The following is a 15,208-nucleotide window of genomic DNA, read 5'->3' as shown; positions in this document are numbered from 1 at the left end:
CTGGGGCGGAGCTAACGAGCCGAGGGCGTGTCACTCCCCGCCGGATATACGTGGCGACTTAGCGGACGTGACAAGAGATGCGCCCCCAGCTGGAGAAAGAGGTACCTGCGAGCGCTGAGTCAGATGCGCCCCGCCTGAGAAAGAACGTTGCCTGCGATCGCTGAGAGAGAAAGACCCGCCTGAGAAAGAACGTCCCCTCCGAGCGCTGTGACCTCCCCGCATCTTTGGACCGGACTGTACCCTGCTTTGAGCCAAGAGTGCACCTTGAGCCATCGACTGCCTGCCTTTCCTGCCATCAACCCCCGTGTGAGTCAGCCTTGTCCCGTTTACCTGTCGTCTGTTGGGGTCAATATAAGAGTGTGTCTAAGTGCCTGTTTTCCTGTGATATACCTCTAGCCCCTGTAATCTAACCTTTCCGTACGAATATAATTGAGAATCGAAACATTGGTGTCTGTCATTATAATCCAGCCGGGTGTCTTCTTTTCCTTTATTGATCCAGCGTAGCGCGGCTCCGTCAACGTCGAGTATAATCGGGTAATTTGTGCGGACACGACGGCCATTCCGCTCGGCCCACCTTAACATCAAAGTCGTGTCTGTAACAATATATATATATCGATAGATATATATATATATATATATATATATATATATATATATATATATATATATATATATATATATATATATATATATATATATATATATATATATATACATATATATATATATATATATATACATATATATATATATATATATATATATATATATATATATATATATATATATATTGCATATATATACTGCATGGCCAAAAGTATGTGGACACCCGAACATCACACCCATATGTGCTCGTCGAACATCTCATTCCAAAATAATGGGCATTAATATTGAGATGGTCCCCCCTTTGCTGCTATAACAGCCTCCACTCTTCTGGGAAGGTTTTCCACTAGATGTTGGAACATTGCTGTGGGGATTTGCTTCCATTCAGCCACAAACCACATATATAAATATAAATATATATATATACAGACTTGGCATTTAATATGGAATATTTTTTTGTGGGGGGTGAACTTACTTTTCAAGATGTCTTAGAACCAAAAGTTCATTGGAATTATGTTGAAATTATTCTAGATTTTGTTAATGTGACCTTTAAAAGAAACAAAAACCACATTTTACATTTCGAAACAAATAAATTGATCCTTGAAAGTGATGTAAACTGATATCGAACTCAATTCATGGACAGTACTGTGTCAAACTTCTGTACGTTTTCCAGAAGTATCTCTTTATTTTGCACATTAGCCAAAAAAAATTTGAACACAAACAAAAGTTAAATTACGACTGGGATTACGGACAGTAAAATTACAGTTCAGTACTTTGTGTAACCCCCACGACCATTCAGGAGAGCACGTACACGTTGAGGTATGCTGTTCATGAGATTTGCCAAGGTTTGGACAGGAATCGCTTGCCATGCAGTGACAATAGCCTGCTGCAATTCACGCACAGAGGTCGGCTGCTGGTCCAAGTGGTCGATTTGACGCGTTAATTCTGCCCACAAGTTCTCTATCGGATTCATATCCGGGGACATGGCAGGCCACTCCATATGCTCTACACCACAGTCAGCAAGAAAGTGTTGGATCATGCGAGCACAATGAGGCCGTGCATTGTCGTCTTGGAAGACAAAGTTTCCTCGAAAGGCTGCATGAGCAAATAGAAGCAATGTTTCTTCCAGAATGGCCCTGTACTTGAACTGGTTCAGGTTTCCATTCAGAACAACCAGGTCAGTTTTGCCCCCTGCATGAAAAGCAGCCCAAACGGTCACCCCACCACCTCCAACTTGGACTCTTGGCACTATACAATCTTCGTTGTAGGCTTCATGCACTTGTCTGCGCACTCGAACGCGGCCATCTTGACGATAGACCAGAAATCTAGACTTGTCACTGAAGGTCACGTGATTCCAGTGTCCTGGCTGCCATTGACGGTGCTCTCTGGCCCACTGCAATCGGTGCTGGTGGTGTTGTCTGGTCAGGCGTGGCTTTCTCAGGGGACGCCTGGCATGATAGCCTGCTTGAACCAGTCGTTGGTTGACTAGCCTTCTGGATACAGGCACATTTGTCAGTTGCTCCCACTCAGCCCTAAGCCGATTAGCTGACTTGGTACGGCCATTGCGGACTAACCGGTGCAGCTGGCGATCATCCCTCCTTGTGGTTCTGCGGGGATGTCCTGGCCTCGCTATTGGAGTAGGGACACCATTCTGAGCATTTCGTTTCAGGATCTTTGACACCTGACCTTGAGTGATGCCATACTGCCGAGCAATAGCACGCTGTTTCATGCCGTAATTTCGTAAAGCCACCACTCCATGACAAACAGCATTGTCGAGTTGACGGACCATCTCCAGAGGAAGCGGCAATAACTTTTGGAGACGTGCAGCAGTTGTTTTCCACTAATACAGAACGCAACAACAACAACAACATGCATTTTAAAGGCCATTTTCCCTGCCAGAGCGGGGGTTAGCCTTGCGGTCCCCATGACAATCTTCTCCATTCCCCATGGCAATCTAATGCAGAACGCAACAACCCTTGTATACCCGACTGTGAAGCCAATCATCAAATGCACCTGTCCGTACATTTTGCCGCGCCACCTGTGATATAATCCTGTTGTTGACTTCTTGCTGCGACAGACAATCAGTGACATGGTTATTTTAACAAATAAATCACCAAAGTGTAAAAGAAACTCACCAGATTGATATACCGAGTTCAGAAAGTAAACCCAAGTCAAGAAAAAAAAAATATTCCATATTAAATGCCAAGTCTGTATATATATATATATATATATATATATATATATATATATATATATATATATATATATATATATATACACACACACGCACACATGTATATATACACGCACACACATGCAAAGGTGGATACATCGAAACCATCGAGGCCCCGTTCCACCTCCTGAAACCCGCATTTGGAGGTAACAACCAACGACACACACACTGACACACACACACCAACACACACACACACACACACAAAATTATACACTAACATTTTTAATCATTACCTTTATTATTTAAAAAAAGGTTTTTTTTGAGGTGTGGGTTTGGGGGAGTGCGGAGGGGGTGCTAATTTTGGGGTCTCTAAAAAAAATTGCCATTTCTAAAAAGAGTTATCATTATATATTTGATCAGAATCCCAATTCTAAATTCTAATGCAATTCCAATTTTTTATTTAGTGATACAATGGACTTTTACCAATAATTACATGCTGAGATCTCATTTTGTAAATACTGTACCTACTTGCTCCTTCCTCGTTTTATAAACTTCTTTTTCGACAATCTCATTTTGTAAATACTGTACGAATATGCCTTGATGGGTTTTTATAGTTAAATATACTATGGTCTCTATCTGTAACTATTTACATGCTTCGACTTCATTTTGTAAATACTTATATGCTACAATGTCTTTTTTTATACATATATTTGAGTGGCTGTAAATAAATAAGTAATTTTTGTGATGATTGAGTCATTAACATAATGTCAATCAAAGTGGTTTATAAACACACATTTCTACGTCATCTTCGAATAAAACAGAGGTAAAAGGCACAATGCCAGGTATTCAGAGATCGTGTACAGAGCCATGCCAAATAATAACTAAAAATATTGCTTTTCAGGTATAGTAAAGGAGAATCACCAATAAGAGAGTCAATGGACCATAAAACTGTTGGAATCATTTAATCAACCAAGCAATTATACCTCTCCGTGCTGCTCTTCTTATACTACCTCTACCACAATTTTGTTGATCCGCCTCTGTTGTCTTGTTCAGATCTTGGTTCAGTCATAATTTACAGGGATTTACCTCAACGGGGCAAGACAGTGTTTCCTCGACATCTCTCACTCCCCTCAATCAGTCCACGTCTTACCACATTATATACCACCCACCCCTCACGCACACATCCCAGTCACTAGTAGCATCGGTGCAACTTAGGTTCCTGCCATCCATGTCCGTTAGGCTTGCCTGGCTTTCCTGACACCCCGTTGGCTGCTACTGGTGCAAATTGATTTGCTCACATCCTGCAAAACCACTCTGAGAAGCATTTGGGAGATAAATGAACAAGTACGATGGTGTGGGCAGCTTGGGGATTCACAGAAGTGCAAGAATTGGATGATTGTGTTTAAAGATATACAGTGTGCTGTGTGTATCTTTTAAATAGTTATTTTTTGAGGATAATAGGATGGGAAATGCTCTTACTGTGCCTGCATTAGTAAGCAGTTAATAAACAATGATCATGAAGAGATAGTGCAAATGAAAATTAGTACTACAATAATTAATGCGGTGATAAAACGTCTTTACTGCAATACTGTCACTGGTCAGAAATTTTAATCATGGGATGAGTCTTACTCGTCAGCACTTGCGCATGCACCCAGGAAATATAAATGGAAATGGAAAAGAAACAGTGAAAAGGTTATAATTAATAATTGCAATTATTAGTACAAAATATCTTTGTTTGGTGAGTGGGGAAGGATGGTTCACCAATTATATCACAAGACAGATTTGACAGTTGTCAAAATATAGTCTGGTGTAAAAAAGATGGCCTTCATGACAAAGAGACCAAAGCATAGATTAAGAACAATGGAATCACCATGCGGAAGGTAGTGGCCTCAAAGTATAGACATACAAAGGTAGAGACATGACTGGAGAACAAAACCACGCAATAAAATCAGAAAAGACGCAATTCAGAAGCTAGTTTCAACTCAATGTTGAGTTTCTCCTTCTTCATATAAATATTTAAGGGCCACGACAATTCCCAGCTTGCGGGATCGGCCGGACGGAACGATTCTGGCCCAATTTCTTCAGAAACTGGCTCGCCATGCCAGATGTTTGACTGTAACAGGATTTTGCAATCGTAAGAGTTCTGGTGAGAACTCGCCTACTCTTTGGGAAGGCTCCGTGGGATCTTTCCCCTCCACCAACGACCAATGCTGGAGGACAGGTTCTCCGGCTTACCATCCTCCTGATGGATGGCGTACACGTTGATGGATCACTCGGAATGTGAAACATCAGGGTGACAATTTATAACTGGGTCAAGATTCAATCCTAGCCTAGACAGCTCAAAGGTGAGTGTGCATACCTCTCGGCTATCCCACCAGCTTCGATGTTGAATTTCTCCAATGCAATCATAAAGCTAGTACAAAGAATGAGAAAAACAATGCAGCAGCCAAAAAAATTTTTTCAGAATTTCCAAATAACAATTTTGTACAATACAATATAATTTTTAAAAAATTATATAAAAATGGGATTTGCAAAGAATAGAAATAAAAGCAGAAAAGAATAAGAAAAATGGAGGATTAAAAAAAACACAGAAGCCTGAAAAGATTGAGAATAAAACAAGCAAGGATCCGAATGAAGAGCGACATATAAAATGTAAAATTAATGTTATAGAAATTTCCTTCTAATTGGATAACAAAATTAAATAAACTGCTGCAGAGACACGTTTAGTGTGGAAGATATGGTGGGTGGGGTGTGCGTGCATTATCAGATTTTGGAGTATTACAAGGAATAACCAATAGTTGTTGCCCTAATAATTTTTTACAGGAAAACGATGTTACATTAATTTTATAAATCGCTCATTGCAGCATGAGGTATGAGTTATTGCATTATCATTTACGATCTTCATTTATATAATAGCATAATGGGCATACATTGTTTCCGACATGTTACTAAGCCCATGCATGTTGTGGCTGATGAATGGTTACACAGCCAATGGATAAAAGTACGCATCGTGAGCAAAGATCTTTTGTGTACACACAATCACATTGAGGTCAAACCCCATTTGTCTCTATCGGCATGGAACATGCTTCCTGCATTATATTCAAAACCCATGAAAGTTACAAACCAAAAGCACTCCATTTGTTTTGGAAACACAATTATTTATTTACAACATATTTCTAGAAAAATTCATTCATGCTGACTTCAGCGAAAGAGCGACGGTGTGATGCTTAGCAAGCATGCAGTGCTTCAGGCACGGTCATACACAAGCTGCTGGGAAAGACAAGGGTTTGACAGTGACTAATGGAGTTGGCCCGTAGAGGTTGAACTCGATTTGGGGGTTGGGGGATGTTGGGGAGGAGGGGGAGGGGAGGGGTCAGAGTGGTACACTGCAGAGAGCAGAATTTGCAGATCAGTCGGTGAAGATGGAATTAGAAAAGGGACAATGTGAGATAAAACCAGAGAGCTGATGAGAAGAAATGACAGATGGAGACAAGAAGACAAGACAGGACAAACAGTCAAAAATGACAAGCATCAAGAATGGAGAAACCCAGACAGAGAGGAATTTTGGAACAATGGCCAAACAAAGAAAGACGATCTCTACTGGTCATAACAGAAAATGTCAGTGTCCAGTGGCTTTGTGTTCTTGCAAAAGATCGGTTACATAAACTCCTAACTCTAACCCTCAATCAACAAATCAATATATTAAATAAAAATCGGTGGATGCAACATTTAGTCCAGATAAGCATTGTAATATAAATTGGAATCAAAACAAAAATGCTTCTGCTGAACAGATGATCAAATTGTGATGAAGTGTTAAAGTTCAAATCAAGCAATAGTTGGAAATAGAAAGGAGTTTAAAAATGAGGACAATATGTCAGAATGAACAACACATGACAAAAGTGAACAACACATGGCATGAAAGCATAAAATGAAACAGTAGAAGACTCAACAAACATAGAGCCATCTACTCAGAGAGTGAGAGAGAGCAAGATAGAGAGAAATATTTTACAAGGATCCCAGAAGAAGAGTACAAAGAGAGAGGGAAGATGGGGTTGAATAGGGAGGGAGGAAGAGGAACAATTCCACCAGTTGCAATGATATTGGGAGAAAGTGGAAAATATGGACAATGCGTTTTCTGTTTTGACAGAGCTTCGTGCAGACTACGTTTCATCCCAAGTGCACCTTTACGCTTCACAAAACACACAGTGACAGGAAGGACTGATGAATGCACAATGAGCACAAATGAAATAAAGGCAGCCAGGTCTGCAAGGGTGCTTCCATCGAGCCACTGAAGTGCCGACGAGGCAAAAGGGAAGATAAAGCTGTGCCTGACTACGAGAGTCTGAGATGAACGAGCATAGCTCATGGGCCGCTTTAATTGGCCTCTTTATTTATCTATCGAGTGTATCCATGCAGCATCACCTCCACAGGCACATCCACCGCAACCTCCTGTCAAGCTTGTCCAATTTGTTCTGACTGCTTATACTTGACCGATGCACATGGCTATGAATCCCCTCCCTATATATTTCTGCACAGCATGAAACACACAGAATGTCATCATTCTGCTTTTGATTCAACTCTCACCAGAATATGGTTATTTCTTACTCTTGGCCCCCCCTCCCCCCCCCCCACCCCCCACCAATTCTAAGCTGTATAACAATGGAAGGTTTCATCACTCAGAACTTTGGGTCCCCAGATTAAAATCAAATATTCTGTTTTAAATTTTCCATTGACTTATAATGTCCTTGCCTGAATGTATTATGTGCACAAGCTCCATCAACAAGCAGGCTTAGTTGAGTGAAAAATAAATAAATAAATCGCTATATTTTTATAGATAATTTTTTTAAATTATAAACAGAGGAAGAAGAGTCCATGCTCTCACCACACAAGGAAAGACATTTATAAGTACCATACTGGACAACAGACACAGGACAATATCCACCAATAAAGAGGGACAATCCAAAAGTTGTCATCCCTGTTGCAATTTATGAATTTAAATTTCTAGGTGTTTGCAAAATTACTTGCACACTCTTTCATGTACTGATGTGTGGTAAATATCAAGTTTTTCATACCATACGTTTTGTTTTATAAATTACGCAGTGTTCAAGTATATACTTAAATTTAAATAAATACAGTCACGTGAAAAAGTAAGTACAGCCCATGTAAAGTTTTGACTTTTTCAACATATTTCAACATACAGCTATTTGATCTTCATTTCAACAATATTGATAGATAAAGTTGATATAATATAACAAATATCATGAAACATTTACATTTTGTAGTCCATTGTATAATTTAAATAAACATCAATGCAAATTCCGCATGTGGAAAAAGTAAGTACACCCTTGGCTCTAATAGGTGGTATTGCCCCCTTTGGCAGAAACAACCTCAAGTAGGCGTTTCTTATAACTGTCTACCAGTCTCTGACATCGACTGGGAGAAATTTTTGCCCACTCCTCCATGCAGAATTCTTTCAGCTGTGCGATGTTTGAGGGGTTTCTTGCATGCACAGCTCGTTTCAAATCCCCCCACAACATCTCGATGGGATTTAGATCCGGGCTTTGATTTGGCCATTCCAGAACCCTCCATTTCTTTCTTTTCAACCATTCCTTGGTGGATTTACAGGTATGTTTAGGGTCATTGTCATGTTGCAAGGTCCACCTTCGGTTGAGCTTCAACTTTCTGACAGATGGCCTCACATTATCCTCAAGCACCCTCTGGTACAATGAAGAATTCATAGTGGATTCTATGATGGTGAGCTGCCCAGGCCCTGATGCAGCAAAGCTGCCCCAAACCACAATATTTCCACCACCATGCTTTACAGTTGGTATCAGGTTCTTGTGATCAAATGCTGTCTTTGGTTTTCGCCAAATATGTCTTCTGGTACTGTGGCCAAATAGCTCTACCTTTGACTCATCTGTCCAGAGCACATTGTTCCAGAAGTGCTGGTCTTTGCCTCGGTGTTCATTGGCAAACTTTAGTCTTGCCCTGATGTTCTTTCTGGACAGCAAAGGTTTCCTCCTGGCACACCTCCCATGTAGATCAAATTTGTGCAGCCTCTTTCTAATGGTAGACTCGTGCACTTTGATATCAACAGTGGCATGAGCTACCTGTGGGTCCTGTGATGACATTTTGGGGTTCTTAGAGACTTCTTTCAGCATCTTGCGGTCTGCTCTCCAGCTGAACTTGCTAGGGTGGCCTGGCCTGAACAAGTTGGCAGTTGCTTGGAATCTTCTCCACTTGTAAATGATCTTCCGGACAGTCGAATGATTGATTTAAAATTGTTTGGAGATCTTTTTAAATCCCTTCCCAGACTCGTAGGCATCTATAACCCTCTTTCTGAAGGCCTCAGAGAGCTCTTTTGATCTAGGCATGGTGACGCCGCACACTTCAACAACAAAGAGCAAACCAAACGAAATGTCTGAGGTTTAAATAAGACAGGTTCCTCCAAGATCCTCTCTAACGATGTTCTAATCATTTGCACCTGAACTGGTGCACCTGATTCTAATTTTAGGTATTTGAAGCAGTGATAAATGTAGGGGTGTACTTACTTTTTCCACATGCGAAATTTGCATTTATGTTTATTTAAATTATACAATGGACTACAAAATGTAAATGTTTCATGATATTTTTTATATTATATCACCTTTATCTGTCAATATTGTTGAAATGAAGATCAAATAGCTGTATGTTGAAATATGTTGAAAAAGGCAAAACTTTACATGGAGTGTACTTACTTTTTCACGTGACTGTACATGATTTTAGAGATTTTTTCAAAAATTCCCCTTCCTATTCCTGCCCCCCCCCCCCCCCCCAATCTTTCAACAAGAAAGAATGTAACAAAACAGCACTAATACAAATAACACTTCATTAGCAGAATCTAAACTTATAATTTTGCTGTACAACTGTCACTAAGGTTGAAAGTTGACAATGCCAGCTATAATTTGGTAAACAGGCTTTAGATATTAAGAAAAGTATGGTGCGTACAGCTCACACTGCATTCCATTTCCTCTAGTGGTAAATGGTGGTGCCACTGAACAGTTGTCATGTGCGGCGGCCGTCACAGCTACATGCAGACTGCCTTGAATCGCAGCAAAACCAGGCAAGCAGTTGTTACAATAGCGTGCACGGTAATGCCTTAAGCCGAACAGGAATTCTTTATCACGATAAGCTTTAACACCTCGAAGAATGAGCACGTGTTTTCTGTTTGAAGAAAAGAAATTCTGCGCTGCACATTGAACTCGACAACTTACTGACATGCAAGCAAAACCTGGCATCATTTACGATCACAAAAAAGCTGCAGAGATGCACTGGAAAGGTCGACAAAAAGTTATCGAACAGACTCGCTTTCAAATGCCTCCGATGCCCTTTACAAACTCTCAAAGCTATAAACTTGGCAAACACTTCATCTCCCTCAAGAAAAGAACAAAAATCTTCTGCATAACCTATCTTTGACAACAACTTCAAGACAACGACCTGCTGCTTCCACACAACTTTGAGAACATAAATATTACTGCATGGCTCAAAACATCAACAATTTTCCAACTCCTCTTTTCCGACTAAATCACGACTAAGAATAGAAAATCGAAGAAGTATTAAAGCACAACCATATGCATAAATGCATAAAGTGGTGTATGGTGCAATAACTGTGGTGTATGGTGCAATAAATGTGGTGCATGCGGCGTGAGTAGTGTGCAAGGTGTGAACAAGACACGTGAAACTCTTACCTTCCACGATAAGCTGAGCGCTCGCTTGCACGTTTCCCACCTCGTTCTTTGCCATGCATTGATAAATCCCTTCATCAGATTTGATCAAGCCAAGGATGTGCAAGTTATTGTTCTAAGGAGGATATGACGAGAGGCATAGATGAACGCAATTGGCACAGATATAATTCAAAGGCATTGAAGCAACATTGCTTTTGAAAGATTAGGCTGAGCAGGCTAAACAATTTCTTCGAATCAAGTGCAAGCATGGATACTTTGCATGGATTTCCTGGTTTCTGATTAGAAGAAAGCACTCAGCACAACCAGTCATTCCAGTTTTCTAAAGGCAAATGAGGTACATCCAACTATAAAGACACCAAAAAACTACAAGGCATATTTATAATTTAAAGATACATTTATATATTTTATTCCGAATTCTAAATGCAGTAAACCATTAAATATCACGGGTTTCGCTTTCACAATTTCGACCAATCGCAGCCAACTTCTCTGTATTCCTATTTAGTGATCACGGGGTATAATTTTGACCATTCACAGTGTTTTCGCTGAGTTGTGAGTCATTGTGTGCATCCACATGGGTGGTTAAAGTGCTCCCCAAAGTGTTAAAGTGTCATTCCAGTCCAGTGAATGTAATAGTGAAAGGATGGAAAAAGCCCTTAATGTTTGGATCGAGGTCAGAATGCAGAACAAAGTGCCCTTGAGTGAACTGGGCATTGCATATCTACAAACACTTTCCACGAGGCATCCATGAAGAATAAGAGTCGGCCTCCATAACATCAAGTTATCTGGGAAGCAGCATCAGCAGATCATTTGCTGTGGAGAGCTACCCCGACACAGCACAGGAAACCGATTGAGAAGAAGGGGTTTTGGCCGGAGCAGGTCTTTAATGCCGACGAGGCGGGATTCTTCTGGGAGAGAATGTCATCCCGTACATTCCTGTCCAAGCAGGACTATAATGTTTTTAATATTTAAGTCTTGTGTTTTTATATCTATCCGACATTTATTTTACATATTTATTAAATGATTGCATGCCTTATATTTATTTTACAGATTTATTTAAATGATTGCATGTTTTGTATTTATTTTACATGTTTATTGAAATGATTGCATGTTTTATATTTATTTTTTAAATGATTGCATGTTTTATATTTATTTTACATGTTTATTTAAATGATGGTATGTTATATATTTATTTTACATATTTATTTAAATGATTGCATGTTTTATATTTATTTTTTAAATGATTGCATGTTTTATATTTATTTTACATGTTTATTTAAATGATGGCATGTTTTATATTTATTTTACATATTTATTTAAATGATTGCATGTTTTATATTTATTTTTCAAATGATTGCATGTTTTATATTTATGTGACATGTTTATTTAAATAATGGCATGTTTTATATTTATTTTACATGTTTATTTAAATGACTGCATGTTTTATATTTATTTTACATGTTTATTTAAATGATGGTGTTGGTGTTGGCTTAGCGGTTAGGGTGCCGGCTTGGGATCCTAGGATCCTGGGTTCGAATCCCGGTCGATCGCTGAATTAACGCCAGGGGGGTTGACTCCTCCTGCCATCCTTCCGAGGTCGGCAAATTGAGTACCAGTTCACTGGTAATTCCCTGTGTGTCGCAAGAGGCGACCAACAAGGTTGGCGGCAGGAAGGGCATCCGGCCATAAAACATTGCTTCAAAAAGGGGACCACGGTGCCCGAAAAGGGCCAACCCCTGCTCTTTGGGGGAAAATGGCCTCTAAAAGGTGGTTTTTTAAATTTTATTTAAATGATGGCATGTTTTATATTTATTTTACATATTTATTAAATGATTGCATGTTTTATATTTATGTTACATATTTATTTTACATGTTTATTTAAATGATTGCATGTTTTATATTTATTTTACATATTTATTTAAATAATGACATGTTTTATATTTATTTTACATATTTATTTAAATGATTGCATGTTTTATATTTATTTTTTTAAAATAATTGCATGTTTTATATTTATTTTACATGTTTATTTAAATGATGGCATGTTTTATATTTATTTTACATATTTATTTAAATTATTGCATGTTTTATATTTATTTTTTAAATGATTGCATGTTTTATATTTATTTTACATGTTTATTGAAATGATGGCATGTTTAATATTTATTTTACATGTTTATTTAATGATTGCATGTTTTATATTTATATTTTAAATGATTGCATGTTTTATATTTATTTTACATGTTTATTACCTCCGCCACCAAAGGTGGACATAGGTTATGTTTTCAGCCCTGTCTGTCTGTTTGTCTATATCTCTGTGATTTCAATTGTGATATGTTGAATTTTGGTTGCCACCTACCTTCCTCGACATTTGCTCTAAGTCTATCTAAGTTTATCGATTTGCTGATGACTCCACTCTCTGCCGCTCCATACCTCATCCCTCAGATCGTCAGTCTGCAGCCTCCTCACTCTCTGCAGACCTGGACAAAATCACAAACTGGTCAAACAAGTGGAACATGTCTTTCAATGCTGACAAATCTCACACTCTCACTATGTCTCTCCGAAAAGACCGACTGGAAAACCCTCCCATCTACTTTCTCAACAATCCTCTCCAAGAAGTTCTGTCACTCAAGCTTTTGGGTCTCACTATCTGCCATGATCTTTCCTGGGAAAACCACATTTCCAAGCTGGCCTCCAAAGCCAGTCGCCGACTGGGCATCCTCCGTCGTGCGAAGTCCTTCCTTGGCACACCTGAGCTCCTCACCACATACAAGGCTTTCATCCCCAGCTCAATGGAATACTGTTTTCCATCTGGGCCAGTGCTCCTGCCTCACACCTAGCTCGGCTTCACGCTGTTGAAACCAAAGCTTTCAGAATCATTGGAATCTCCCGCGATGTAGCTAACTCCGAGGGCCTTTCACTCACTCACTACAGGCAGGTTGGTGGTCTTTCTGTCTTCTACCGACTCCTCTCCTGCCTTGTTCCCCCAGCTCTGTCTGTGCTCTGTCCCCCAAATATTCCTACAGGTCACACAAGATCTGCCAGCAACCCTCTTATGGTTAAACTGCAAAAATCAAGACTCTCTGTTCACCTTCACTCTTTCATGCCTCTTTTCTCCCGCCTCTGGAACAAAGTCCCTCATTCTTTTCAATCCCACTCCTCCCTCCAGGTCTTTAAAATAGCTGTTCACCAAATCTCTCATCTTCCCCCATCCAAAACCTTGATCTTTTCTACCCCCGTTAATTCACCCCAGATCCACTTTTTTGAAATACTGACTTCTTTCCTGGAAGTCCGAGCAGTGTGCATGTGTTTTGTTTTTTACCTCTCCCACATTCCCATGCCTCCTCCCCCCAAGCCCTCTCCCTCCCACAGATCTCCCGATGTCCCTGCTCTCCATATTGTCTCCCGCTCCCGTTATCATATGTTTTATGTGTCAGTTTGTCTTTTTGTGATCAATGTTAGTTCTTACACGAGCCTCAATATTGTACACAAAAAAAGTCCAGGAACCTAATCCCTTATGTCCCATGAGGTTTAAGCATTAACTTTTGCGGTTTGGATTTCGCTGCACTTTTCAGAAATGTAACCCACGGAATATTTAAGGGATTTAGGCCAAATCAGTTGGATTTACTGAACTTGTATTTTGAAGAAAAAAAAAACACTTTGGTTTTACGGCGTAGCCCTTAGGGCAAAGCCGTATAGAACAGTGTTTGTCCGTCCGTATGTCCCCTCAAACGTACACCAATCAGAGCTGAGGATCTGGTCACATGATAGAGTGATCAGTGATGTGATTATCTGATGTCATTACAGCAGTATGGTGGATGACTCTGCACGCCGTCATTTTAATTCAAATTTCGTTCAGGCCGAACATATCGTCGAACCTGCATATATCACAATCGCCATGCTCTACCTTGACGTTTTTCATTCAGTGTGAAACACAAACGAATTGTTAAAATGACCATCAAATATCGAAAGCATTGGCGTTACGGGTCTTCCAACAATATGGTACTTATAGGCCTAGGCTTCATGCCTTACCTTCAGACCGCTTCGGACAAATTAAGCCCAGGTTTCTTAGTATAGTGGTGTATCAATTCAGTAGTATTGTTTTCGTAATAATAATATAGTAAATATAACCATAACACTTTAATCCCAATGTCGTGAATGGAAAGTTAATGGATTGAAGCGGTGTATGGTTCATCAATCAATGATAAGCGGTGTAACTGCGGAAGTAAGGAATTAGCCTCGTTTTTTATGTAGTAATATCATTTTCGTAATAATGATAATGTAATGTTAATATTAAAATTAATGTAATCATAACACTAATCCCTTCGTAGTGACTGCAAAGTTACTAGAGGTTAAAATATATCTTCTATATATTAAAGTAGCGGCAGTTTTGTGTCACGTTACGTCATTACGTCTATTTTCAACTAAAGTATAAAAACAAGCCCGGCTACGCCGCTGTTAGACTTTCGGTCTTGTTTTGTGAGTATCTTGTTTGTGGAAGCTTTTGAATGCCTCTCGTAAGTGGACTTACTATTCGTTCCTGGATCAACTAATTAAATAGTGAAATAAATAAATGAAACAAATAAAGTTGTCCAAATTGAATGACAAATAGATCATGCAACAAATAGATCATGCAAACTTGTCAAATTTAATATTAGAAAGATAAGCTTTTTCTCAGTGTAATGACCAAATCAACTCTCTTTCTAAT

At 39.4% G+C, this 15,208-nt stretch overlaps 1 protein-coding gene across 1 annotated transcript in view; it reads right to left on the bottom strand.

The window, feature by feature from the left end:
- LOC137431314 (neogenin) overlaps positions 1 to 15,208 on the bottom strand; it is a 343,015-nt gene that overhangs the window by 189,902 nt on the left and 137,905 nt on the right. Inside the window, exon 7 of the mRNA XM_078782693.1 lies at positions 10,507 to 10,618. Within this exon, the coding sequence (XP_078638819.1) occupies positions 10,507 to 10,618 (112 nt within the window). The remainder of the gene's footprint in view (positions 1 to 10,506; positions 10,619 to 15,208) is intronic.

Source organism: Myxine glutinosa, chromosome 7 (genome assembly GCF_964187855.1).
Source record: "Myxine glutinosa chromosome 7, kmMyxGlut1.1, whole genome shotgun sequence".
NCBI lineage: Eukaryota > Metazoa > Chordata > Myxini > Myxiniformes > Myxinidae > Myxine > Myxine glutinosa.
Note: the sequence above shows the minus strand (reverse complement) of the source record. Positions and strands in the feature narration are given on the sequence as shown.